The sequence below is a fragment of the Spermophilus citellus genome (genome assembly GCF_964194105.1).
Source record: "Spermophilus citellus genome assembly, chromosome: 7".
Classification (NCBI taxonomy): Eukaryota; Metazoa; Chordata; class Mammalia; order Rodentia; family Sciuridae; genus Spermophilus; species Spermophilus citellus.
This window is the reverse complement of record NC_138188.1, coordinates 68,324,826-68,351,852: the sequence shown is the minus strand read 5'-3', so window position 1 is coordinate 68,351,852 and position 27,027 is coordinate 68,324,826. Positions and strand designations below refer to the sequence as shown.

Here is a 27,027-nt window from a genome sequence, read left to right as displayed (position 1 = left end):
AACCCGGCCTCTCCGATCCCGGCTCATGCTCCGCTAGGAGCAGGCTCCAAGGAGTGACCCCCGCGGGTTCCCCTGCCCCAGGCCAAAGCAGCTCCGGGAGCCAGAGCCCGGCAGCTCCAAGCTCTCCGAGCTAGGTGCTCCGCTGGGAGCAGGCTCAAAGACGCAGTCCCCGCGGGCTCGCCAGCCCTGGGCCAAAACTGTTCCGGGAGTCAGAACCCAGCCGCCCCGAGCTCAGCACACGCTCCACTTAGAGCTGGCCTCAACACGCAGTCTCCGCAGGTTCCCCAGCCCTGGGCCAAAGCAGCCCCGGGAACCAGAGTCCGGCTGCTCAGAGCCCAGCGCACGCCTTGCCAGTAGCGAGCCCCTAGGAGTATTCTCCACTGGTTCTCCAGCCTGGAGCCTGAGCAATCTGTCTGCGAGACGCAGGCAAATACCAGCCTGAAATCACCTGTTCCGTAGCTAAAGGAGCAGAGATCAGTAGAAACAGGGATGATTACATCAGCTCTCCAAGATGGCGGCTGCTGTCCTCCTCCGTGTTCCGACCGGTGTCGAGAACCAAACTGGACCGCTTCTCTCCTCTGTCTCAAAGCCGGTACTCAGCACTAAGCACGGCCATTGCACCACTGGCAGGAGCCCCCAGAATCCGCATCACTGCACCCCCGCTCTGGCACCTCGCCGCTTCCCAGCGTGTGCCGCAGACTCCAGCTGCGGGGCGCGACCCTCCATGCGGAGAAATCGCCCGCAGCCGAATCTCGCGCAATGGAAATCTGTCCACTAGATTCTGGAGCACCTCAATTTCACTGGAAATTCCCAACAAGATAGCCTTCAGCTGTTTCACCTCGTCTTTCTCCCGCACAGTGACGCGGCGCACTGGGGTGATGCACTCCCTTCGCCGCCATCTTCTGCCTAAGTCCTGGTCTCACTTTTAATGTTGTTTTGTACAAAAGCTGAGTGAAGCACAGAGAGGGAAAGTGACTTGCCCAGAGTCACACAGCCACCTCGCTGCTGCGCCAGGTGTGGGCTCAGCCAGGGGCTGGACTTCTCTTTACTTCCACCCTCTGGCCTAAGCTACTGTCTGTGCATAGAAATTTAAAAATTCCAAAAATATATGGAATGATTTTCAAGATTCTGATATCAGAATTCTGTCTATATGTACCTATAATTCTGCCTTTAAACTCAACATTTTTAAAGCAATTTCCCTATTGCCAAGCCCATTTCAAAGATTTACTACTTTGGAAGATAACAAATAAAGCAATCTTTGATAAAATCATTAACGTTATCAGTCTTATAATACTCAATTGATAAAGCAAGATTACCACAAATACACATAAAGCCTATCTACCAGGCTCTCTGTGTTCCCATTTTAATCTGAAATGAAAAATCATTCTTGTCTTTCACTAATGTCTTATAGTTTGGACTCATGAAGTATTTTCATTTGTTTATTAAGATTGATGATTTTTATTCCTTTTTGGACCTTGAATCTCACAGAAATGAAGAGATTACAGATGTTAGTAGATCAGGCATTTATTCTTCACTTTCTCTTAGTGTTCATAGACAAAGTTTGTAATATCTAAAATCTGAAGGCCAGCTTCCTCTTGCCATGAAGGATCTGAATGTCCTCATGAAAACTGTTCTCTGAATAGCCTTGTATATTCAACTCAAAAAATGTGTGCTTGTGAAAGGAGACTTATCCACACCATAAAATCAGAGAATAACGTGTACAGGAAGGCACAAAGAACACATAATGATGCATGAATTGTTTCATTTTTTTTTTTGGTTAAGATTTTATTCAAAGTTTTGGGTATTTAAGACTTGGAGAAAAATGCTGATTTCACTTAAGAAATAAAGAAGAGGTGTTATGTTTTGGCTATGAGGTATCACCCCAAAGGTCATGTATGATACAGTGCAAGGATTTTCAGAGGTCAAATGATTAGATTATGAGAGATATGACCTAATCAGTGGATAAAAACTGGGCAGTAACTGTAGGCAGGTAGGTTATAACTAGAGGGAGTAAGTCACTGGAGGTATGCCTCTGGGGTTTATATTTTGTCCTGTGTGAGCAGAGTGCCCCGCCCCCTCTTCTTCCCGGTTGCCATGTTCTGAGCTGCTTTTATTCACCCTGCCCTTCTGCCATGATGTTCTGCCTTACTTTGGGCCCAGAGTTATGGAGTCGGCCAGCCATGGACTGAAACTTTAAAACCATCAACCAAAATAAACTTTACTCTCTGTAGGTTGTTCTTGTCAGTCTTTTGTTCATAGTGATGAAAAGATTGCTAAAATAGAAAGTTTACAATTTTAATGCTATGAGACATTAATAAAGAAAAAACACATAAATATTAGTAATTTTGTTTTCTACTTTGTGTTTCATTGTTATCCCATACATTTTTTTTTTCTGGAAAACTGTGTTTATGAATTTCCAGGTCCAATAGTATCATATTGATAGGAGAGAGGAAATGGTGTCTCAAGCTGTCACATATAGATTATAAAGCTTTATAAAATTATGTGTTAAAGTCTACTTACAACCACATTTGCTGGTTCTGATGTTAGACTCTCAGAGATAGTTGCTAAATATGTGTTAAATGTCTTTTCACTTTTATTAACAATCTCATTGGTTAATTTGTAGGAAACATCCAAACATAGCATTGACTGAGGTTATTTCCATGGTATCATACACAAATAATCTCTTTTTTATTTTTCAAAATAATTGAGAGAAACTTTGTTTTTTTGGTACTAAGAATTGAACTTGGGGTGCCTAACCACTGAGTAACATTCTCACCCCACTCCCTTTTTTCATATTTTATTTTGAGACAGGGTCTCACACAGTTGTTTAGGTTAGGGCCTTGCTAAATTGCTGAGGCTGGCTTTGAATTTGAACTCACAAATTTCCTGTCTCAGCCTTGCAAACCTCTGGGAAAATAGGTGTGAACCACTGCACCCAGTTTATAATGTTTTATGTATAGCACTTATAAAAACATGAATAAAAGTTAATACTTATATGAAGAATAATCTGTAGGTAAAACCCCATTTGATCATATATGTGTGTGTGTGTGTGTGTGTGTGTGTGTACACGCTACAGGAAAGGAATAATAACATATAGCTAAATGGCTACTATTATCAATAAAAGATTACTATGACAATGGAAATAGACAAGGAATAGAAAACAAAAATTTGCACAGAGCTTAAAATTTCCAAAATTTATGAAAAAGGCCAAATTAGTGGTTTTAAATTATGAAAGCAGCAATTTTGGGCTGGAAATTAATAGTAAATGCTCAATAAATATTTATTGATTAATGAATAAATTGAAATTTTTATCCATCAAGATGGCAAAACGTTGTAAAATAATATAAATCCATGGAATTAATATGATATCCAAAGAAAAGATAATAGCATTCAATAACTCCCAATTTATTACTATAATTATTGAGTGTGTTGGGGCTGGGATTGCGGCTCAGCGGTAGAGCGCTCGCCTAGCAGGGGCCAGACCTGAGTCCAATTATCAGCACCACCACATTAAAAAAAATAAATAAATAAAGGCATTGTGTTGTGTCCATCTACAAAAAAGATTCTCTCTCTCTCTCTCTCTCTCTCTCTCTCTCTCTCTCTCTCTCCTTTAAAAAAAAAACTAGTGCAAAAACTAGTCATTCTCAAATAACTCAAACTGCATTTTAAAAAATTAACAGTAGTGCTAATGTACATGGCAAGTCAGTCTTAAGACAGTCTATAACAGAAAAAATATTTTGAACTCTGTCATTTAAACAAAGAGGATTTAGAATACAAGAAGTTTTATATTAATTTATATACACAAATTGGTATTACTTCCAAGTATTGCTCTCTCTGGTGAGAACATTTCCCCCAGTATAAGCACAGATGTATGTAGAAGAGAGCAAACAATAAAGTATCGTGAATAAGGCCCATGAACAGATGATGGGGTTTCTCCTTTCCCATCAATCTTCATTCCAAGGAACAGTAGAAAAGTCTGAGGGGGGGGGGGAAATGCTGGTACACTCTTGTCATATTATTGATACTTCTTAATGTTTGGGGTTCTCTCAAAAAATTATTATTTTATTTTCTTCCTCTATAGTTTATCTATGTTGCCCAGAAACCATTGACTTCCTGGAATTTTTATTAAGAATTCCACATTCTTGCCATGTTTTTCAAATACCGTGGCCTCTGCCAATAAATTCTTATAAATTTTCACTTCTTTTCTTTCAATAATATCCTAGAGAATATGATTCAGGCTCAAATTAATCACCGATCATGTTAATGGCTCCTAGGAGTTTACTTCCGATACCCCTTATTATATTAAATCAAACTTGATAGTGTGCTAGATCATTGCTCAGCTGGGTTTTCATAAAAGCACTGGTATTTAATATGATTTATGCCTAGTTTTCTGTTAATAACTTTGCTTATTGTGTGCATTATTTTTAAAACAGACATTCTTAGCAAATGGTACTCCTTTAAACTGTATCATACTTTTAAAATATTATATAGGAAACATTTTACAGTAAAATGTATCACTTATTTTGTATTATAGTCACATAATAGTGAACAGGAACAATTTATTTAATTTACAATGAAAAACATTAATATTTTATTTATAGTTGGAAAAGTATGCATACATGTGTATGTTTTGTTTACTTAAAAGATAAATTATATGACAAGATTTTTAGGAAATTTAATGTGTTCTATTTTTTAAAGCTTTGCAGCAAAGGGGCAGCTCTGGGAAAACCTTTTGAATCATCTGCTGAAGATATAGCAAGCGTGGCAAGTTTCATTGAGACAAAGCTTGTTACCTGCTATCTTCGGATGAGGAAACCTGACCTTGCTCTGAATCATGCACACAGGTAAAATGAAATGCTACTAACCACAAGGAAATACTATCCATGCAAGGACAGGGAACTGTCAGAGCTTGTCTGATCACCTTCTATTTCATTTCAAGTTAAAGATAAAACCAAAAAATTACATACTGCTCCATTTATGAAAATCTACATAAAACATGGAGACAGCAAAGGGGATCTCAAAACCTAATGGGAGAAATAAATATAACCAACTTTCATAATGCAGGGCAAAATAAAAAAGCAGATAACTATAGTATCACATTACCACAGAAAAAAAGGAGAGAGAGATGCAGGTAAGAAAGGGAAGGAATATTGAAGGGTAAAAAGTGTTTCTGAAATGTAAGAACAGATGGGGAATGACAGAAGGATATTCTGACTGTGAAGCATCAGACACGACTTGAAAGTTCGTGGTTTGTTTGGTGATAACACAGCTGATTCAAAGGATGCTGGAAGCCTTTGGACAGCTTTCCAAAGGGGTGAAATACTTTTTATCTATGTTCTTAAAGATTCCCTTTTCATATTTATATCCTTCTTGAGAATTCTGTATCATATTATCATGTAGCTTCCTAGAATTCCCATGATTACCTGGCCTATTTTTTCTTTTATAAAAATGATCCTGTCCTATGTCTTATTTTCTAAGGTCCTGCTCTTATCAGTAATAATCAGTTTTAATCTGCAGCACAGATAAAGTGATTATGTTATGCCTTTCAAATAATCCTTTCCTTAAAATTATGAAGCCTTTATCCCTCCCTGCCCAACTTTGAGCAATTTGCCTAGAACTTTGTGTTGTCCTTTTTCTGATCTCAGGTCCTCATACTTCTTTTAACAAAATGGCAAAACTATTATCCCTATGAAAATGTAATATCTGCTTTGTTAATGTTAGGAGATATAATTATCAGTTATATTGAGACACTTAAATAAGTAAGAAATATGCTAATATGATAAAAGTCATTTGAAACTCACATCAACTGGGATATAAATGTTCAACCCAGGATTTTTTACTACCCTAATAGTGGTCTTGATCTGATATCAAAAACCTAAGACAACAAAACCACTTTGAAATTCAGAAGATAACCTACTTGAAAGAAATTCTCCTGCTTAAGTAAACTACAGAAACTAAAGACATATTCTCTTTGATGCCAAAAGAAAATTCTGCTTTCTATATATCTAGCAACATTTTATGCATCCATAGTTTCCAAATCAATGTCAGGATATCTGGTTTGTCAAAGAATTGTACTTCATTTCCATTTAAAAGAAGCAGTATTAGAAAGGTAACATATATTTCAAAATGTCAAAATATTGTAATATCTGGGCTACTAGGGTGGCTTGGAGCACAATGGGAAAGCTAATCAAAATTAAGACTAGTCCAAAAACTATCTATAGGCATACAGAAACAATAATAAGTTGAGATGCACTGCAATTATACGACACCTTCTCCATGACTTTCATCACACTCAAAAGGACCACTATAGCTTACATTTTAAGGAAAGTATCTCCTGGATATCAGAATATTTTGATGGGTTTTTGAATCACAATTAGTAATAAAATCCTCAAATGGTATGAATTTTGATTTTCTCAAATCAAGATTCCATTCAGTTTATTAAAAATGAGTTCTGGGAAGGAAGGATCACTCAAATATAAGATACTGTTTCAGTCAGCTGTTTCAACACTGTGAATGACAGACCCAACCAGAACAACTGTAGAGGAGGAAAAGTTTATTTGAGGGCTTATGATTTTAGAGGTCTTAGTCCATAGAAGGTTGACTGCATTCCTCAGGACTCTGGGTGAGGCAGAACTTCATGGTGGAAGTATGAGAGAGGAAAGCAGCTCACCTGATTGATGATCGGAAAGCAGTGAGAGAGAGAGAGAGAGAGAGAGAGAGAGAGAGAGAGAGATCTCACTTGCCAGATACAAAATATAGACCCCAAAGCCACACCCTCAATACACTACTCCTCCAGCCACACCACACCTGCCTTTAGTTACCACTCAATTAATTCCATCAGGTGATTAATTCACTGAATGGTTTAAGGCTATGACCACATCATTTCTTCTCTGAACCTTCATGCATTTTCACATATGTGAGTATTTGGGAGACACTTCACATCCAAACCATAACAGATAAAATTCAAATATAAGAACAATAAGATGCTACTATCTCTAAAAATGCACAGTCAGCTATAATAGGTTCATTGTTTAGAATTAGAAAACTTCTGTCTTAAAACTAAGAGTGCTATTCCAAGACCTCTAGAATTATTTAGGAAAAGAAATATAATGATAGATAGTAACATGATCTTCCCTATTATGTTAATATTAACTTTGATATACTTTTTTTCTGCTATAAACTAATTTTTACTTCTATCTCCAAGTTGAACACTAAGTAATAAATGCAAATCAATAGAGGTTAAATAGTCAATTCATACAATTAATAATGCACCAAGAGAAATAAATCATTTTTCTGTACTTGTGATAGTGCAAAACTATAGAAGTCAGTGCGTATGATTTTCATATTAAAGCATTTTCAAATATCCTAGACATAAAAACAGAGTCTGAAGTATAATCAATAAATATATTTCATAATAAATTAATTAATCAGGATATTTAGTCTATAAATAGCTTATAACCATTAGTTATACAAAGAATACAAAATTCTGCTTTTGTATTATAACCACATTGTGATAGTTGATATCAATCATGCATCAAAATTAAAATATTCCTTTTTTGCATTTATTTGCATTTGCTGAAGCATCCTTTCTTTGATTTTATGTAAATGCAAGGTCTACTGCATATTTTTAGGAGACCTGTTAACCAAAAACAATTAGCTTAAAAATAATCATGTAGTTTTGCTTGTGATGAGAATAAACATATTGTTTTGTCATGTAGAAGGCTTCAAGAACCATAACTTTATGGTTTTAAGATCAACAAAAACACATTTTGAAATTAATCAGTTAGGTTGCCAGTTAAATAATAAAAATGACAATATGTGATACAAAATCTTTAGAAAAAAATGTTATCAATAACGGGGTTTTTTTCTTATAACAAATCTGAGATGACAAATACAATTATCATTTTTTACTTCAACCAAAGTGCTTCCTGGACCCACCATTGAAGCACATCAACTCTGCGTTCATTTCATCAAACTAGTGCCACTGTTTATCAGTCGGTGTTTTGAACTTCCCTAAGTCTGATTCCTAATTACAGCTGTCTTATCAAAGATGGAAATCCTGCTATAATTCTTTTTCTATCATGTAATTATATTTTGATGTGCTTAATTATGAAGATTCTAATGATGCATGTCACTTTTTGTATATTCCTTACCTCTAGTTTTTGTTGGAGAATTTTGTTGCCACAAGATGGCAGACAAGATGAAGTCTAGTTCCAAATATGTAGAAAGATTCTATTTTTAACAGTGTAAAAAATGGTGGTATGTGCATTCATTTATTCATTCAAAAAGTTATCTATTAAATCACCACCAAGAGCCCATTAATGTGTCGGACACTGGAAAGACATTTATAATTACACAGAAAATACATGGTATTTATACATCAGCCACAGTAGCAAACAAAATGTAAAAAAAAAATATTAAATAATATTAAATGTTTGAGATAGAGATACATACTATGATATAAATAAACGTAATTTCACGATGCAGCAACAACACAGTATGTTGAATCAGAACACAGAGTATAGATTCAGACTTAGGCTCAAATTCTGACTCTGCTACTCACTAGTTATCCTGAATTTAATTTTCCATAAGATTAGGCTTATAATAAAAGTACCTACTCCATAAACATCATCTCACAAGATTTTGTGGAAATTAAATATAAATCCATGGATTTTTAAATTCCAGATATGACTGATTTACTAGTACTGGACCATTATTCTAACTATAAACAACTATAAAACTGGACAAAATATAGGAAGCAATTATTCTCAAGCATTGGACAATGTTCAGAACAGGACTGATTCTTGAAAGAAGAGAAATACATGTTGTGAATGCCACAATTCTCTCATCTTTTACTGGTTTATTTTTCTACTCAAATTCAGGGATATGGAGACCCATGTTGAACAGTAGTAGTCTTGCTGAACTGAGGAGGCAGGGAACTAAATACAAGTCTTCCTACAAAGCTACCATTTAGAAGGAATGTTCCCAAAGAAGAAGTAGCAGCATGAAAGGGTTGATGAGCATAATCTGCATAAGGATTTACTGCACGTTCTTAACCAAAATTGAGACAAGCATGTGAGGAATGAGATTCCATGTAGCAGAGATTGTTTGCTACATAACTAAATGCTAAATGGAAATATTAGATGAATGCAGGACTGAGAGAAGTTATATTATTAGAGTAAAGAGACCCTACTGAGCACCGAAGGCATTTAGTAAAGACCCAAAAAATATGCTTTACAAATAAGGACCATGAGCTACAGAAAGATTAAACCTTAGAATTAAGCTCAAAGCCAAAATAGACATGCACTTAAAAAAATTAAATCCAAGCTAGTTAAAAACAAGAGTATCTGCCACTTGATTTTCTAACAGAAAATAAAAATCTTGGATGTTTTCAAGGAAATTTTATAATCCAGATTCCCTATAAGAATTCATCCAAAATATTCAGCATAAAATTTAAAATTATTATTTGTTCAAAGAAGTAGGAAAATGAGACTGATAATTAAGAAAATCATAGAACTAGACCTCAAGGTGACACCAAAGTTGGACTTGCTAACAAGACTTCAACAAAATTATGAAAATATGTTTAAACACCTTAGAATAGAAATGGTCACAATTAGTTAAAAAATGAATCTCAACAGAAAAATGGAAACGATAGACAATAACAAAAAAGAGATTTAGTATATGATAATAAAATGTTTAAAAGACATACTTATTAGTTGACCATAACATCAGGTTGGAAATTGCTTAAGAATCGTTATGAGGGCTGGGGATGTGGCTCAAGCGGTAGCGCGCTCGCCTGGCATGCGTGCAGCCCGGGTTCGATCCTCAGCACCACATACAAACAAAGATGTTGTGTCCGCCAAGTACTGAAAAATAAATATTTAAAAAATTCTCTCTCTCTCTCTCTCTCTCTCTCTCTCTCTCTCTCTCTCTCTCTCTCTCTCAAAAAAAAAAAAAAAAAAAAAAAGAATCGTTATGAACATGGAGACAAATCAATAGAAATTACCCAAAATGAAGAACAGAGAGAGAAAAAGAGATTTTAAAAAATTAGCCAATGCATCAGTGACCTGTTCTCAGGTATATTAAAAACAATATGACATATGTGTTATTAAAGTCACAGAGGGAAAGGAAAGAGAATGAAATATAAAAAATAATTTCTGAAATTTCCCAAAAAACAGTGAACCTCAGTTAAGATGAATATAAAGAGAACCATATTAGGGAGATATATATATATATATACATACACACACACACACACATATATTTATTTATTTATTTATTCATTCATTCATTCAGTTCCTTGGCCCATTTGTGTAAGCTCTCTATTCACCTCACAGATTGTTTCTTTTGCTAAGAAGAAACTTTTAAGTTTGAGTCCATCCCATTTATTTATTTTTTATTTTAATTCTTGTGCCAAAGGACTCTTATTAAGGAAGTTGGAGCCTAATCCCACATGATGATTAGGGCTTACTTTTTCTTTTTTTTTTATTTTATTGTTGGTTGTTCAAAACATTACATAGTTCTTAATATACCATATTTCACAGATTGATTCAAGTGGGTTATGAACTCCCATTTTTACCCCGTATACAGATTGCTGTCACATCAGTTACTTTTTCTTATATATGACAGCAGAATGCATTACAATTAATATTACACACATAGAGCACAATTTTTCATATATCTGGTTGTATACAAAGTATATTTACACCAATTCATGTATTCATACATGTACTTTGGATAATAATGATCATCACATTCCACCATCATTTCTAATCCATGCCCCCTCCCTTCCCCTCCCACCCCTCTGCCCTATCTAGAGTTCGTCTATTTTTCCTTGCTCCCTCTCCATATCCCACTATGAATCAGCCTCCTTATAGCAGAGAAAACATTCAGCATTTGGTTTTTTGGGATTCACTAACTTAGCATTATCTTCTCTAACTCCATTCATTTACCTACAAATGCCATGATTTTATTCTCTTTTATTGCTGAGTAGTATTCCATTGTGTATATATGCCACATTTTTTATCCATTCATCTACTGAAGGGCATCTAGGTTAGTTCCACAGTTTAGCTATTGTGAATTGTGCTGCTATAAACATTGATGTGGCTGTGTCCCTGTAGTATGCTGTTTTTAAGTCCTTTGGATATAGACTGAGGAGAGGGATAACTGGGTCAAATGGTGGTTCCATTCCCAATTTTCCAAGAATCTTCATACTGCTTTCCATATTGGCTACACCAATTTGCAGTCCCTTCAGCAGTGTATGAGTGTACCTTTTTCCCCACATTCTCACCAACACTTACTGTTGTTTGTTTTCATAAAAGCTGCCATTCTGACTGGAGTGAGATGAAATGTTAGCATAGTTTTGATTTGCAGTTCTCTAATTGCTAGCAATGATAAACATTTTTCCATATATTTGTTGATTGATTGTGTATCCTCTTCTGAGAAGTGTCTGTTCAGGTCCTTGGCCCATTTATTGATTGGGTTATTTGGTTTTTTTGGTGTTTAACTTTTTGAGTTCTTTATATACTCTAGAGATTAGTGCTCTATCTGATATGTAAGGGGTGATGATATGCTCCCAAGATGTAGGCTCTCTATTCACCTCACAGATTGTTTATTTTGCTGAGAAGAAACTTTTAAGTTTGAGTCCATACCATTTATTTATTTTTTATTTTAATTCTTGTGCCAAAGGAGTCTTATTAAGGAAGTTGGGGACTAATACCACATGATGATGATTAAGGCCTAATTTTTCTTCTATTAGATGCAGGGTCTCTGGTTGTATTCCTAAGTCCTTGAATCATTTTGAGTTGAGCTTTGTACATGGTGAGAGAGAGGGGTTTAATTTCATTTTGTTGCATATGGATTGCCAGTTTTCCCAGCACATTTGTTGAAGAGGCTGTCTTTTCTCCAATGCATATCTTTGGCACCTGTGTCTAATATAGGATAATTGTAATTTGGTGGATTATTCTCTGTGTCCTCTGTTCGGTACCATTGGTCTACCAGTCTGTTTTGGTGCCAATACCATGCTGTTTTTGTTACTATTGTTCTGTAGTATAGTTTAACATCTGGTATAGTGATGCCACCTGCTTCACTCTTACTGCTAAGGATTGCTTTAGCTATTCTGGGTCTCTTATTTTTCCAGATGAATTTCATGAGTGCTTTTTCTATTTCTATGAGAAATGTTATGGGATTTTGATTGGAATTGCATTAAATCTGTACAGTGTTTTTGGAAGTATGGTCATTTTGAAAATATTAATTTTGCCTATCCAAGAGCAAGATAAGATCTTTACATCTTCTAAAGTCTTCTTTGACTTCTTTCTTTTAGGGTTCTGTAATTTTCATTATATAGATGGGAACATCTTCATCTAACTGTTCAAAACCCAAGATGAAGCAAAAATATTAAAACCTATTCAAGAAAAACAACACTTTATATAAAGGTAACACTGATACAAATAATAGGTGACTTTTAACCAGAAACTATGAATGGAAAAAAAACATGGAAAATCACATTTAAATTGCTGAAAATAATACACGTAAAATCAGAATTCTATTTTTAAAAATCTGTTATTCAAAAATTAGAATACATATAACCACAAGTATGGGATCTTAATTAGAATAAGTTATATTCTATTTATACTCCACCTATGTATAATATATCAAAATAGATGCTACTGTCATGTATATCTAAAAACAACAAATTTTAAAAATTAGAGTAAATAAACATTTTAATAAAAATAAAAGTTGAAAACTTAGTCTCAAGAAAAACTGAATTATAGGGATGATAATAGATATATGTTATGCTGATAGAAATGGCAATAGAATCAAGCTTGCTGCTATGATAATGAATGAAGAATACCAGAAATTATAATTAAAGTGAGTTTTGTTTTCTTCTGAAAATTTCTTTATAGATAGGCCTGTAAAGAGGAAAAAGAGCATTTTATTTTATTATCTAATTTAAAAGTAATTTAAAATAAGATTATATATGTTGATTAAAATATTTGAACTACATTACTGCAGAGGCCTATGGGAGGGAGAATTTTGCTACACTGAGGTTGTTACAAGAGGCAATGCAATATTAACTCTCAGTAGACTGCAATAATTTAAGGATGCATATTATAATCACTAAAGTAACCAGTAATGGTATATAAATATCTGGATCCAATAATGGACTTAAACAATAAATAATATTTTATAAACTGAAAATATCAAGAAAGAAGAATAAAGGGTACAAAAATAGACTAGACACTAGAAAACAATAGCAACCTAATCATACCAATAATTATATTAAGTATATACATATTGATTAAATGTTCTGGTCAGACAGAGACTATCAGTCTGGATTAAACTTCAGGGTTCAACAATATTTTATTGGTAAGAAGCAGAGATTAAAAGTTAAAAAAATATTCACTATATAACAGACATAAAAGATTCTTTTAGGTTGAATTTTGCTATATCATCATCAAAGTAGGTTTGAAGAAACAGCATATTATCAGAGATATAAATAAGGATCAATAAAATTTTAAAAATTTAAGAATTACATTAGTAATCAATAACAGTAAGACGTGTAGAAAATCCCTCCAATACTTGGAAATTAAACAATATGTAACTAAATAACTCATTAGGTAAAAATATAAGAGAATGTATCAACCAAAGGCATAGATTTGAATTCGTTCTTCACCATTTACTATCATTGGTTTTCACAAGTGGCTTTTCTTTGCCTCTATTTTCTTATATTTAAATTCAAGTGAATTGCTATAAATCATTCCTGAATCTCAAAAGATATCAGGTTTGTATTTTATTTCAATTCCATTACTAATAACTGATACAGATAGATTTCAAAGGTAATCATAGTAATAAACTCTGCATTTCCATAAAAGCAAATTTTCTGCAACTAACAAATACTCAGTGTTATGTTTTAGTTATGAGCTATCCCCTATAAGCTCATGTATGAGACACTGAAAAAAAAAAGTCTACAGATTGAATGATTGGATTTGAGAGCCTTAACCTAATCAAGTGCATTAATCCAGTTGAATGGATTATCGGGGTGGTAACTGCAGGCAAGTGGGGGAAGGTGGTAGATCATTGGGGGCATGCCTTTGGTATCTATATTTTGTCCCTGATGAAGCAAGCTTAGTTTCTTTTGGCTTTCTGATTGTCATATCCTGAGTTGTTTTCCTCCTCCACACACTTCCACCATGATGTTCTGACTCACCTCAGTCCCCAACGAATAGAGATGACACATGAGCCCCAAATAAAATTTTCTTCCTCTAAGATTGTTCTTGTCAGGTCTTCTGGTCACAGTAGCAAAAAGCTGACTAAAACACTAAAGTAAACAACTATGAAATACAGATTTTGATATATCATTCTCCACAATTTTGAGGGTAATTAAAATGTTCAGAAATGACATTAACTCATAGCAATAAGATACTCTTGAGTTTTAAATGAATTGGTTAATAGTAATACTATTAGGACTTTCACAAATTTCTTGCAGATCTCGAGAAATGAGACACTTTAAGTACAATGTTCTTTTCTTTATCCTGAGAGTTTTTAAATTGACAATGAAATTCAGCAGGTCAATAGAATTAGATAAAATAATTTTCACAATCTCAGGTAAACCTAAACAAAATCCTGGATAAGAAGAAAAGGGAATGGGGTGGGAGATGGAAGAAAAGAAATCCTATTTCTCCTTAGTTGTTTCATTCTTTGGTGCTTATATTACTAATTATTCCTTTCATTCAAATGAAATATAAACACTCTAGGATGTTTGTGTGCCTGTGTATACATGTATTTATGTTTGTATGGACTTGCAAGTATGGAGAAAATGAAAGAAAATTGTAGCATTGTCATTTTTAAAATACCTGTTTAGACTTTTTACTAGTTAGATTCTTTTCTTCTTCAAGGAGTCAGGCACATTAAAATGTTGTACAAATCACTAGTACCTCTATATCTCTTGTTATTATATACCAATAGAAATAAATCCACCTATAAAAAAGATGCTTCTACTAAAGATCATATTAAACACACCAAGTTCTCCTTTAAAAGGAATATAAAACATGACAATTCTGTGGGAGGGTAAAGATTATGTTGCCTGCACCATATAGCTTGAAACAATCGCAATGTCTTTTTGCAATACAGAATTGATCACATTAAGAAATAATTATTTGAGAAGAAAAAGAATAAGCATTCATTAAATCCCCACCATGCAGCAGCTATGAATTAACCACTTATATATTCTATCCAACTCAGTCCTTTCCATAACTTCCAGTGAAGTTTTTAACATTTCATTGGTGAAAAAACTATATCCCAGTACACCTATGACATCACTATTATTTTTCTTTCTCCTAAAAATTCTGTTATTTCATCCTTAAAATGATGAAAATGATACCATCTTTAAAATCAGGAGTCATTCCCATGCAGATTGTGGTAACACTGGGATGCAGTTAACATTGCCCCTGAAACTTAGGGTAAGGTATCACCTCACTGATTGTGTTGGAAAGTCACGTCTTCTTCATGTGTGATTTGTGTATTATAATATTTACAAGTCTACTCTACAATATTGATGCAACATGACTCTTAAATCATAAGTCTCTACTCTGAACATACATCATCACCACTTTCTTTCCCTTTCAGATGCCTGAAGCCCTGCCTCTTGTGATTCTCGCGTGAATTAATAAATATAATGTAAAAACATAGCCTTATTTGTGTAAAAAATAAGAAAAAGAATAAATATTAAAGCAAATATATTTTAAAAATTAAACTTGACTATATATTACCCAAAGAAAATAAATTGCTATGTGTCTCATGGTCATCATTTACTTATCTTAGTAAAAACACAAGATATAGGGCCCAGATGGTTCAAATGCCTTATTAGAGATTTCTTTTCTAAAGAAGAGAAGGAAAGGGAATAAGAAGGGGGAGAGGAAGAAAAGGTAAGAATTACTACATCTTATTATTAATAACTGAGGAAAAAATTTTTGATATGAAGTCTCAGCTATGTTGCCCAGGCTGGTCTTTAATTCCTGGGTCCAAGTGATCCTCCCTAGTACTGGGACTGCAGGAATGCACCACCCCACCCAGCTGAGAAAGAAAAATTTTAAGACATAACAAAGGCAGAAAAAGATAGATTGGGCCTTTCTTGAGTTTTCAATAAGCAGATTCTGAAGCTGAAGTAGTTTCCCTAAGCCTATTAAAGATGTAAATGATGTGAAAAAGGGGTCATATTCTGTTTATTAAATTTTTTACCATATTTCAAATGCTTATAGTTGGAAGTTTGTTTTTTTTTACTATAAGAAAGCTTCCCATAGATCAATTAAAATAGCCCTTCCTAGAGCACACCCATGTTGCCACCATTGTACTTTGACATTCCTTATATGAATTCTTACTCCAATATTTCATCTTCAATCCTTATATTCAAGTTGACTGAATTTTAGTTTATAATTTTCGTGATGTTTTATTTCTCATCACAGCTTTCCCTCTTTCTCTTTTAGTAATTTCACCCTGTCTTAACTGTGAAGTCAGTGTCCATTTGGCCTTTATTTTTCTTTTGCATTTCCTCATGGATACAAAATATGTTTCTCACAAAAGAAAGCAGTATATTAGTGTACTTGGGTGGTATTGTGATGCAACAACACATCTGCCTTTCGGGTCTCTCTTAGGAAGTGAATCTGCTAGTTATTACTGGTTAGTTCCCTGATTTTTATTTCCATGTGGTCCTTAGAAAACAAATCAGGGGATGCTAATGCAGTTTCCATGCCTTCAGGAAATGATGTTGGTTTTGATACTTGAAGCCAGCAAGGAGGCAGCATATATACTCCTTTGGGTGCGTTTATTCATGTGGTATTCTAAGATTATTCTTTTATATTCATTTCCCTCTTTCTAATATACCTGCTCTAAAATCCATTCTGATGTTTTGAAGAAGTCATTTAGCCTTTTTGAAGCCTATTTCTCTGTAAATTCTGACTGGAGAACTAAAATTATTCATGTACTTTTGATTTTAACTGTTCCAAAACATATAGTAATGTGTGGGAAGTGTGAATAATGGGAACAGAAGAGACATGTTTGTTTCTACTTTCTAATTGTCCTGTAAGATCAGTTGATGGGGAAAAGAAGTTTTAGGTTGTCAAGAATCAATTTTGCATTTACAAATAAAGAAAGATAGAGGAGTTTTGCGTTTCATTGTAATATAGGAAAATGGGTGTTAGCAACCAAAGACCAGGATTTAAATCCCTGTGACATCACTGGCTAGCCTTGACTTTCACAGGTCACTTAACTTCCCTTTGTCTCAGTTTCACATATCTAAACAATGTATAAGGATAACATTTTCCTCAACTCTTGTAAAGAGGGTGAAATGATTTTACAGATGTGAAAGTGTTTTACAAATGTAAAATTTTGTGCAAATCTTAGCTTTAAGGTCCCCACTGGAAGTTTTTATCTTGATCATTTGTTTGGTTCTGGGGATTGAGCCCAGGGATGCTTTACCACTGAGGCCTTTTATAAAAAATTTTGAAACATGATCTCATTAAGTTGCTGAGGGGTTGCTAAGTCACTGAGGCTGGCCTTGAACTTGTGATCTTCTTGCCTCAGCTTCCCAAATTGCTGCGATTATAGGCCTGCACCACAGCATATACCATTGTGTTTATGTTTAAAGGCATTAGCTGTCCAACCTGAATATTTCCAAGAACTTCAATTCTCAGATTTATTTTCATGAGCACATTTGTGCTGGTTGGCTCAGTGAATGGTCAGTCTATCTAATGCTCATCAACAAAGAGGAAAGTATTTTTAATGGTCTCCATGGGAACATGTTTGTTTTTAGCCTCCTTATTTGTTGCCTTGACACACAAAAATATTTCCAGGCAAGTAGTTAAAAACTGAATAGGTAATGACCCATAGTAAAACTGAAGAAGTGTGAGGAAATACATGGAAAGGTACCTATTGGGTGTCCAAAAATGTTAAAAAATAATAAGGTGGGAGGAAACATGAGAGACTACACACATTTCCAAATTTAACCAACATAGTTCTAAGGGACTAAAGCTCATTCTCACTGAATCTACCTCACTCAAGCTAAACTCTAAAACTAATGTTAATGTCTTGTTCTCAAAACAACTCCTTTCAATGTTTTCTCACCCTCTCAGTCCTAAGGGTCTCTTCTGAGACACATGGCATGGAGAAGTCACCATACAGGCTATTACAGATAAGATTACAAAGTAGCTTGAGCAAACTCAGACCAAACCAGTTTTTAGTAGAGCCAATAAAAACATGGTTCAGATGACAATCCCTATTCATTTTGTAGCTCTCACCAGCCTGTGTTTGATTTCCTTCTTTTCCAGATAGAAATTTCTTATTAGGTGCACCTGATTTGTCCTCGTGCTACTAGTTTGCCTTAGAAGACCTGGTGACTTGAAAAACCTAGGTATCAGTCTTCTATCCCTTTGACTTTACACAGTTCATGAGTGGATATTCCCTTGATTTTAAAAATTTTGAGAAGTTACATACATGTATTATTTTGGTCTTAGGAAAGACTGCTAAAGGGTGATGTAATATAATACAAATTATCAGACAAGTATGTTCCATGTGCTTCTTCCTCTTCATTTTTAAAGTTTTAGCTTTCATCCAAATTTTGACCACTTGGTTGTATAGTAGTCCTTAAACTTTGGTCTTATCACCCATTATGTTTTTCAATACTATTGAAGATCCCAAACAGTTTTTGCTTACATGAACCATCTCTGTAAATATTTATCATACAGAAATTAAAACTCAAAAATTTAAAATATTTGTTTATCTTCTAAAAATGACAGTAAACCTGTTACACATGAGTATAAATACATATTTGATAAAACAATGACTATGTTTTTAAAGCATGCATAAGAGATATAGCATTGTTTCACATTTTCTCAAGTCTATATATTGTCTGACATCATGAAAGAGCTAAATTCTCATATCTGATTTCAGAGTATTGCAATATGATTAAATTAGCTGAACAAAATCCAGTCTTACACAAGATATATAGTTAGAGAAGGAAAGATAATTTCAATGGTCTTTATAGATAATCTTAAAATTTTCTTCCTTGATACTTTACCAACACTTGACAAATGATAGTTTCCTAAAGATTAGTTGCAATATGACTTTTTAAAGCATATTAATCAACTTTTGTACTCTGTAATGTTGAAAGTCATTGAACCATTTTGCACTTGAAGTGGTTGTTTACCTATTCATGGTGAGTTTATAATATCACCCATTGGTCATTCAGAAAATATTATGCATTTTCTAAATGTTGGCACATTTAATTATGCAATAGCAAATTAAAAATCACATTTGTTAATATCACCAATCTCATCAGAAAATCCTTTAAGCATTGAAAGGCTGTCAAACTTACAGTGACAGATGTAAGATTTCCAAAATTATAATTTTTGCATGAAAGCTCAAACTTTTGTCACTGGCAATAAATACTGCCAGTTGTGTTCCTTTAAGTGACAGGCAAACTTACTTCATTTTCAAGAAAATGTCTGCCAAATTCCATGTCTGATGATCATAGTTGGTTAGTCGTTCTTTCAAGTAAAACATGATGTTCCTTGGAAACACTAGCTAAGTCAGATGTAAACAATGTAAACAATGGCGTAAGTGCACAAGTGCTTTTGCTCAGGAAATCCATCAAATTTTGGTTTGCAGAAGTTCTTGATGCATATTTTCATATGCATTTCATCATACCAAACATTACTCAAGGATTGAGATTTATTTTTTTAAAGTTGGTAGGGCGAGTACACCTAGTGGTGAGGAACGCACCCAATGACAGATGAAATGGTTTGGTATCATTGGTTTGATTCCTGCCAAACAGACAGCAATTTTACCCACCATGGCATTCACAACCACAGGACAAATGTCAACACAGTGAAATTAAAAAAATATATAGTAATGTTATTATGAAAGTAGCTTTAATGTTATAAACCTCTAAGCAATATATAGTAAACCTTGGGAATTTGTAGGATGCACTTTGAGAAGCAATGTATTAGTTCATACCATCCTCAATATCCTTCCAGCTTTTGGATTTCTCCTCTTTCTTGAGAATAGTTGCAATGATTGTGCTCTGTGAATGTTTCCATTATGTACTTGCTCAATCATCCTTAAAACATTAGTAATTTTTTCATAAAGTTCAAATTCTATCACTAATAAACAACTCTTTAATATACTCCTAGCTTCCTTAATGATTGATAAAAGCAAATTCATGGCAGTTTTTAAAATTGATTTTCCATCTATCACCAAGTCATTTTTTAACTACTCTCCCAATTCAGATTTTCTATCTTTCTTCCCTGTGACCATTTCAAAATGAAACTTTAAAACTTACTTTCTGATTTCTTTCCAGATTAGCGCCTTTCAAGTTTTAAACTTTCCTGTTTGAAAAGTCACCTTTTCAAACCTTTCATTTTTCACATCTCCTTTATATGCATCATACAATTTAACTGTTTTAAGCTTCAATTTGCTAATTCCTTGTTATGTATTTTTCTGATTTTTTTCAATTAGGTTAATAGTTTCATTTGAGGTCAAACCTTTTATTTGCTAATGTACTTTTAAACAATGTAGCACAATATATGTTGTCATTTTATTCAGAGAAATGGCTGCACTTATAAGGATATTCAGAAAATATATTCTTTTCAAAGTAATGTACTAGGACACTCTATTTGATATAAGTCACATCAGGTTGAGAATGAACACATTGAGCTGAAGAGGAGGTATGGTCAAAATAAGGTATTTATTTACCTTTGTCAATAAAGACAGGAGTATGTGTTTCAAAGAAAAATCATTAATTCTCTCTTATAGTATTAGCAATTAGTACACTTCCTAACTGGAAATACTTTGAGTAAAGTTAATTTGATCTGTAACTAAATATTGAATACAACATTGAATGCTTTTCCCATATCAAAGTTCATATCCAGTTCAAATTTTGACTTTAAACTTGCAAGCAATAATATATCATCTAGGAGTTTATCTGGGATGAGAATTATATTTATAAATATAATGCCCATTAAGGTCCAATCTTATTAATTCTTCTAATTCAGAAAAAAAATCACAGACAGTTGTCAGAAGTACTAATGTTTCATACAGCATAGTTGTTAAATATTTTTCTCTTTTTTAAAAAAGCTTTATAGTAGGTAAAACATTGTTATTTTGATTAACTAATTAATCCACAAAGCCAAAAATTATGCTATTAATATGAGCAAATATATTTTATATATAATATAAAAATTGTTTTTGTTTTTGTAGCAAAAAAAATTCCTATAGTTCTCAAAATTTAAAAATAAAAAATTTCTCTGTCACATTCCAAAAAAACAAATGTTTCATCTTATGGTCCAGTAAACTTATATCATGGAATCAAATATAACTTTTCAGTTCATCACAGAGATTCTTGCATAATTTTCTATTTAATCACAGCATAAAAAGTAATAGAACACAGGCAGATATTTAGTATTTCCATACAATAAGGTACCAAAAATATCAGTTTAAGCATGTATTTACCCTTTTGGCTCTTTTCTTTAGAACCTGTACAGTGTCTGGAACATGGTTTATACCCAATAATTGTTGCTGAATGAATCATAAGTAATTTCTTGTAGGTTAGAACAGAAGGGAATTTATTAATTGTACTTTTCAAAGTAATCATTCTAAAATGCATCCCACCCAAATAACACAGAGAATAGAAAAAACATGGGAAACTTGACACGCTGTTCTTGAACCACCACCGCCACAACTCCACCCTCCACCCCCTCAAGTTACATTGACAGAAGAATAGAGCCTTACATCTGCATCTCTGGTTTCTGAATCTTGATAGATTTTCTGCAAGAGAGATGATAGTTGGTATTTGTATCACAGACCCTGAAGAAAAGATAATAGGGCCAACACTGTATTATTTTTTAAGAGAAAATGTCAAGAACAAAAAATGAAAATGTCACAAGATAGGTTGATATACTGTATTACTTAAAAACTATTTCGTTGAGAGAACTGACCAAATGATTTACTAACAGCTTTTACTGGATAGTCTTTGGATTACAATGTAGATGAAAAATAAATGGGAATACATTTCATGTTTACTTTATCTAGACATTTGACAGATGGAGAGAGAAATGAGAAGACACAATTACAGTCTACAAAATATCAGCTTTGTTTCTGGTCTTCAAATTAAGGAAGATAATTTTGTACTGGGAATTTTTTTCAGAAGCCCCATCTATCTCTACTTCTATATCCTGTTATTACAGTAAATGTCTTTCTTTCCTAATATACCTGCAAAAAGGTAAAGATTATGAGTTTGTGTGAATTTGGCATTCAAATTGAGTATAGGCCCAAAAGTCAGTGGAAAAGGGTCCTTGATATATGCATGTATTAATAGATATAGATCCCTGGTGAATCTTTGATAAGATTAGATTTTCTGGTGGCTCCTAAGGAGAAGTATTGTTGTACCATGTCATTAACACTTTTATTCTATAAATATCAAGTGCCCATTATGTGCGAGGAATTCCCAGGGTGCATGTATATATGAAGATGGTGATATTAGACAGCATTTGTTCCTATCATTGGAAAGTTTCCTGGATAGAGAATAATTGACCAAGAAAAATACTCAAAGAAATTTAGAGCGAAAGAAATGTTCTCTATTGATCAAGAAGACATATCACTGCACACTTCTAAAGATTCAGTAGAGTACCATATTTATTTTTGATAGTTATTTAATGCATGATCCCTAATAATACTCATTAGGATGAAGACTTGAAGCCCCTGGAGACCTCCGTCTAAGGATTCCTGTTCCTTAGTATTGATGGGCGATAAAAATTTTTATTTAAATCCTTTTAACCCTCATTCTGTTTTTCTAAATAAGCTAATCTCATATTCAAATTCTACAGTGATAATATATTTAGAGATCTTGATCATTCTTTCTCGGATTAAAAAGAAAATGTGTCATTTCCCTTCTGATTACATACTATTAAGTGTTGTGACAATATGGCAAATTCTTTTAAAAGTATTTATTTCATAAATTCTTGGTTCTATCAAGAAATAAAGTTTTGTGGCTCATTTGAGATAATTTCATAGTTTAATATTTTTGTACATAATTGGTTGTACAATTAATTGAAATTTTGAGTGCAAATATAAGAGATGATATTCAAGTTACTTTTCTTTGTTGATCCAAAACTTATTTTCTTCTCCCATGCCATGAACATACTGAGACCTCAGGAAGTAGCTGAGAATTATTTCCAGTGGTTGTTTCTCAGAAGAGTTAGCCTTAACTTTCATGCTTTTGTTAAAAAAAAAATACTCTGCTACTGTTTTGTAGAACTATGTCCTTTATTGACGATGATCTGCAGTTTTTATATTTCAAAAACTCATGCTTTTATTTCTAATTTTATGCTCTAATACTTTATAAAATAGTTCCATTTCTACCGTGTAAATTTAATTGGGTCATTCTATTTTTCTGCTTTGATTGTCAGTGGATGATATTTAAATTGAGTACCTGGACTTCTTAATTTCTCTCTGTAAGTGGAAGACTGTTATGCATCATTTTAGCTTTTAATTCTAATTGTCAGTCTTCTATAGCAAATCAAGTGACTAAATAAGACACATCACTGTTTCTCTGAATCCCTGTGTAGTGGTAGCACTATTGAGTAGTTTTCTTTTTATTCCAGTTACTTCCACCTACCCCAGAAACTTAGGTTACTAGATTGAGATTTGGTACCATCCAATAATCCATGGAGAAAGAGAACCTAAGAAGAAACAATGTGGAACACTTTCTGATTTTTCTATAAATCTGTCAAAAAGAACACAAATTTTATACTATAGGGCATCTTTGAATAAATTTATTTTTATGATCATACTACAAGAAATATTTGAATTGAGAAAATTGTTTGATTAAAAGAGTTTATTTCCCTCCTCCCATTAGCTACCAGCAAATCCCAAAGAAAATTTGCAGTCCATCTCAACCAAATGTTCAGGATCTAATGACATGAATTTTGTGTACTAACCTCATCCAGGCTTCATCTTAACTTCTCTACTCTATCTTGCTTGCCTAATTAAATTATTTTGTTTGTGACAAAATATGTATAACATAAAACTATTTTAGCCAATTTTTTAAATTTTATTTTTGTTTTTTGTGGTACTAAGGATTGAAGACAGGAATTTCTACCACTGAGCTATATCTCTAGCTCTTTTTATTTTGAGATAGGGTTTCACTTTGTTACTTAGAGCCTTGCTAAGTTGGAGACTGGCTTTGAACTTGCCTCAGCCTCCCAAGTCACTGGAATTACAGGATGTGCCAGCACACCAGATTTAAGTGGTGCATCTTAGTGCTGTTGCATTTATTCACATACATATGTACAACCAATATCCAGAAATCTCATCATGCAAAACTAAAAACCATTTCCAAGAAACAACTCCCTTTTTCCTTTTCCCTCTAGCACCTGACAAGCACCATCCTAACTTTCAATCTGTACAAATTAGATTACTTTTATTTTTTATATGTTATAGCTTTAAAGTGTAACCCAGTGTTTGTGTGTTTGGAACTTAATCCCCAGTGCAACACTGTTAAGAGTGTGATTAGATCATAAGAGCGCTGCACTCACTAATGGATGAATGTCTTTTTTATAGTAGTGGATTAGTTATCAGAAGTAGGTTCTGGATAAAAAGAGCAGAGTGGCTCACTTTGCCACCCCCACCCCGTCTGTCTCTGTCTCACCCATGTGCTGTCTTTTCTACCATGTCATGACATAGCAAGAAGAACCTCACCAGACACAACTGTTCAATCTTGTACTTCACAGACCCAGACTCCAGAATCATTAGCTAAATAAATATTATTTATGAGTTAATCCTTGGTATCATTATAGCAGCAAAAGCAGACTAAGATATACTATTTGTCTTTGTTCGTGGCTTATTTCCCTTAGTGGAATGTCCTGAAGATTTATCCACGTCATATCACATGTTTTGATTTTTGAGGCTAATGTTGAATTTTATCTATATGCCACCTTTTGTTTTTCCATTCATTTGTCAATGGATGCTTGGGTTGCTTCCACCTTCTAGCTATTGTAAACAATGCTGTGATAAGCATGAAATACAAGTATTTATTTTAAGACCCTGCTTTTGATTCTTTTGGGTATATACCCAGAAGTGGAATTGCTGGATAACCTGGTGTCCATTTTCAATTTACTGAAGAACTCCTATATTGCTTTCCTTAGTAGCTGCACCACTATACATTTTCACAAATAATGCACACAATTTCTCCTCGTCCTTGCCAACACTTGTTATTTTCTGTTTCTTTTTTCTATAGTAGTTATTCTAATGTGTGTGAGATTGTATCTCATTGTGGTTTTAATTTTAATTTCCCTATGGTTAGTAATGTTGAGCATCTTTTCATGTGCTTATTAGCCATTCACATATCTTCTATGGAAAAGTATCCATTATAATACTCTGTCCAATTTAATTGGGTTTTTCTGTTCCTTTTGAGTCATAGGAGTTCCCTGTATATTCTGGATATTAACACTTTATCATATATGTAGTTGGCAAATATATTCTCCTGGAATCTTCCCCATGGGTTGTGTTTTTATTCTATTTATAGTGCCTTTGGAAGCACAAAAGATTTTAATGTTGATGTCATTCAATTTATCTATTTGTTGTTGTTCCCTGTTTTTTTTAAATTTACTTTTATTAAACCTTGTAAGTAGTCTATAAACTGCCTTAAACCTGTACTAGGAAAGAACATAGATAGTATTATAACCATTTTTCCTTCAATATTTAGCATCCTGTCATTTTCCTATACTTTTTCCTTGTTATAAACTTTTTATTAATAATATGAATATAACAAAGATCACCCATCTAAATAGAAGTTATCTGTGTGGGGAGATAATGTACCCTGCAACTCCTGCATTTCGTATGTCTTAAACCAGTACACCTACTGGCCTTTGCTCCAGACTATCTTTTCAAAGATGGTTATATAACAAATAGCCTGGAAAGAAAAGGCAAGTCAAGTTACATCCCATTTTAGAAAGTGAAGATAATACTTTCCTCTAAAACAAAATACAGGTGTGCTTCCAGCCCATTACAAAATATTTACATTCCCTAAACTCAGGATTCCTCTCCTGTGATGCAACCTACTAAATGTGACAGTGTCACCTGGCATCACCATCTGGGAATGTGGCCCAGGGAAAGGGTGCAGGAAAAGACCAATACTGAGAGTACTGCTATACTATGAGTGGTTAACTGTCCTTTTTCTTAGACCCTGGGGGTCCATATCTTCTATCAGACCAAGACATCACGTAAGTGGAAGATGCAGCTATGTCAGGGAAGCTTGCTATGCTTGCAAGTAGGGAAAATCTGAGACTCTTCATGGTGCTGAATAATGTATTATAAGGAATTTTTAAAATATACTTGAAAGTCATTTAGCCTAATCTCCCACTCAGTGAAAAATTTCTTCTACATGTCCTGACAGATGGCATTCTAAATATCACTTAAATGTTTCAATAAAAGGAAACTCTTCTCAAAGCCTGTTGCATCATTGGTTATTAAGTCCCTCCTTATGTCGAACTGAACTATTTGCAACTTCATAACACTGGTATTTGCCTAACGTCATCTGGTATTACATATTCTGTTTTTCACAAGAAGTCCCTTGAATTTGAAAGAACTTACTGAGTCCCTAATATTATTTTATTATTTAAACATTTATTTTATTCCATATTTTGTATATACTTTATTTTCCAGGCCAATTAGACATTCTAGAATGCTCCAATATGTTGATGATTCTTAGATATGCTCAGAACTATATATGAATTCAAAAGACTATATATGGCTAAACCACAATTCACAGAAAATAGCACTTATTATTTGTGAACAATACCCTCTATTGATTTAACATAAAATTCTATGTACAATTTTTTTAGCTCTATCATATTTTCATATCACATTTAGCTTATGGTTGGTTAAAATATTCAGACTTTTCTATATGACCAAACTAAGCCATGATTATAGTTGTAAATCTGATATTTTTAAATCCATAACATAAGCTTTTTATTT

At 33.7% G+C, this 27,027-nt stretch overlaps 1 protein-coding gene across 1 annotated transcript in view; it reads left to right on the top strand.

The window, feature by feature from the left end:
- Positions 1-27,027, top strand: part of SPATA16 (spermatogenesis associated 16) — a gene marked incomplete at both ends in the record, with an annotated part of 242,557 nt that overhangs the window by 58,113 nt on the left and 157,417 nt on the right. The window contains one exon of the mRNA XM_081302727.1: positions 4,699-4,844. Within this exon, the coding sequence (XP_081158853.1) occupies positions 4,699-4,844 (146 nt within the window). The remainder of the gene's footprint in view (positions 1-4,698; positions 4,845-27,027) is intronic.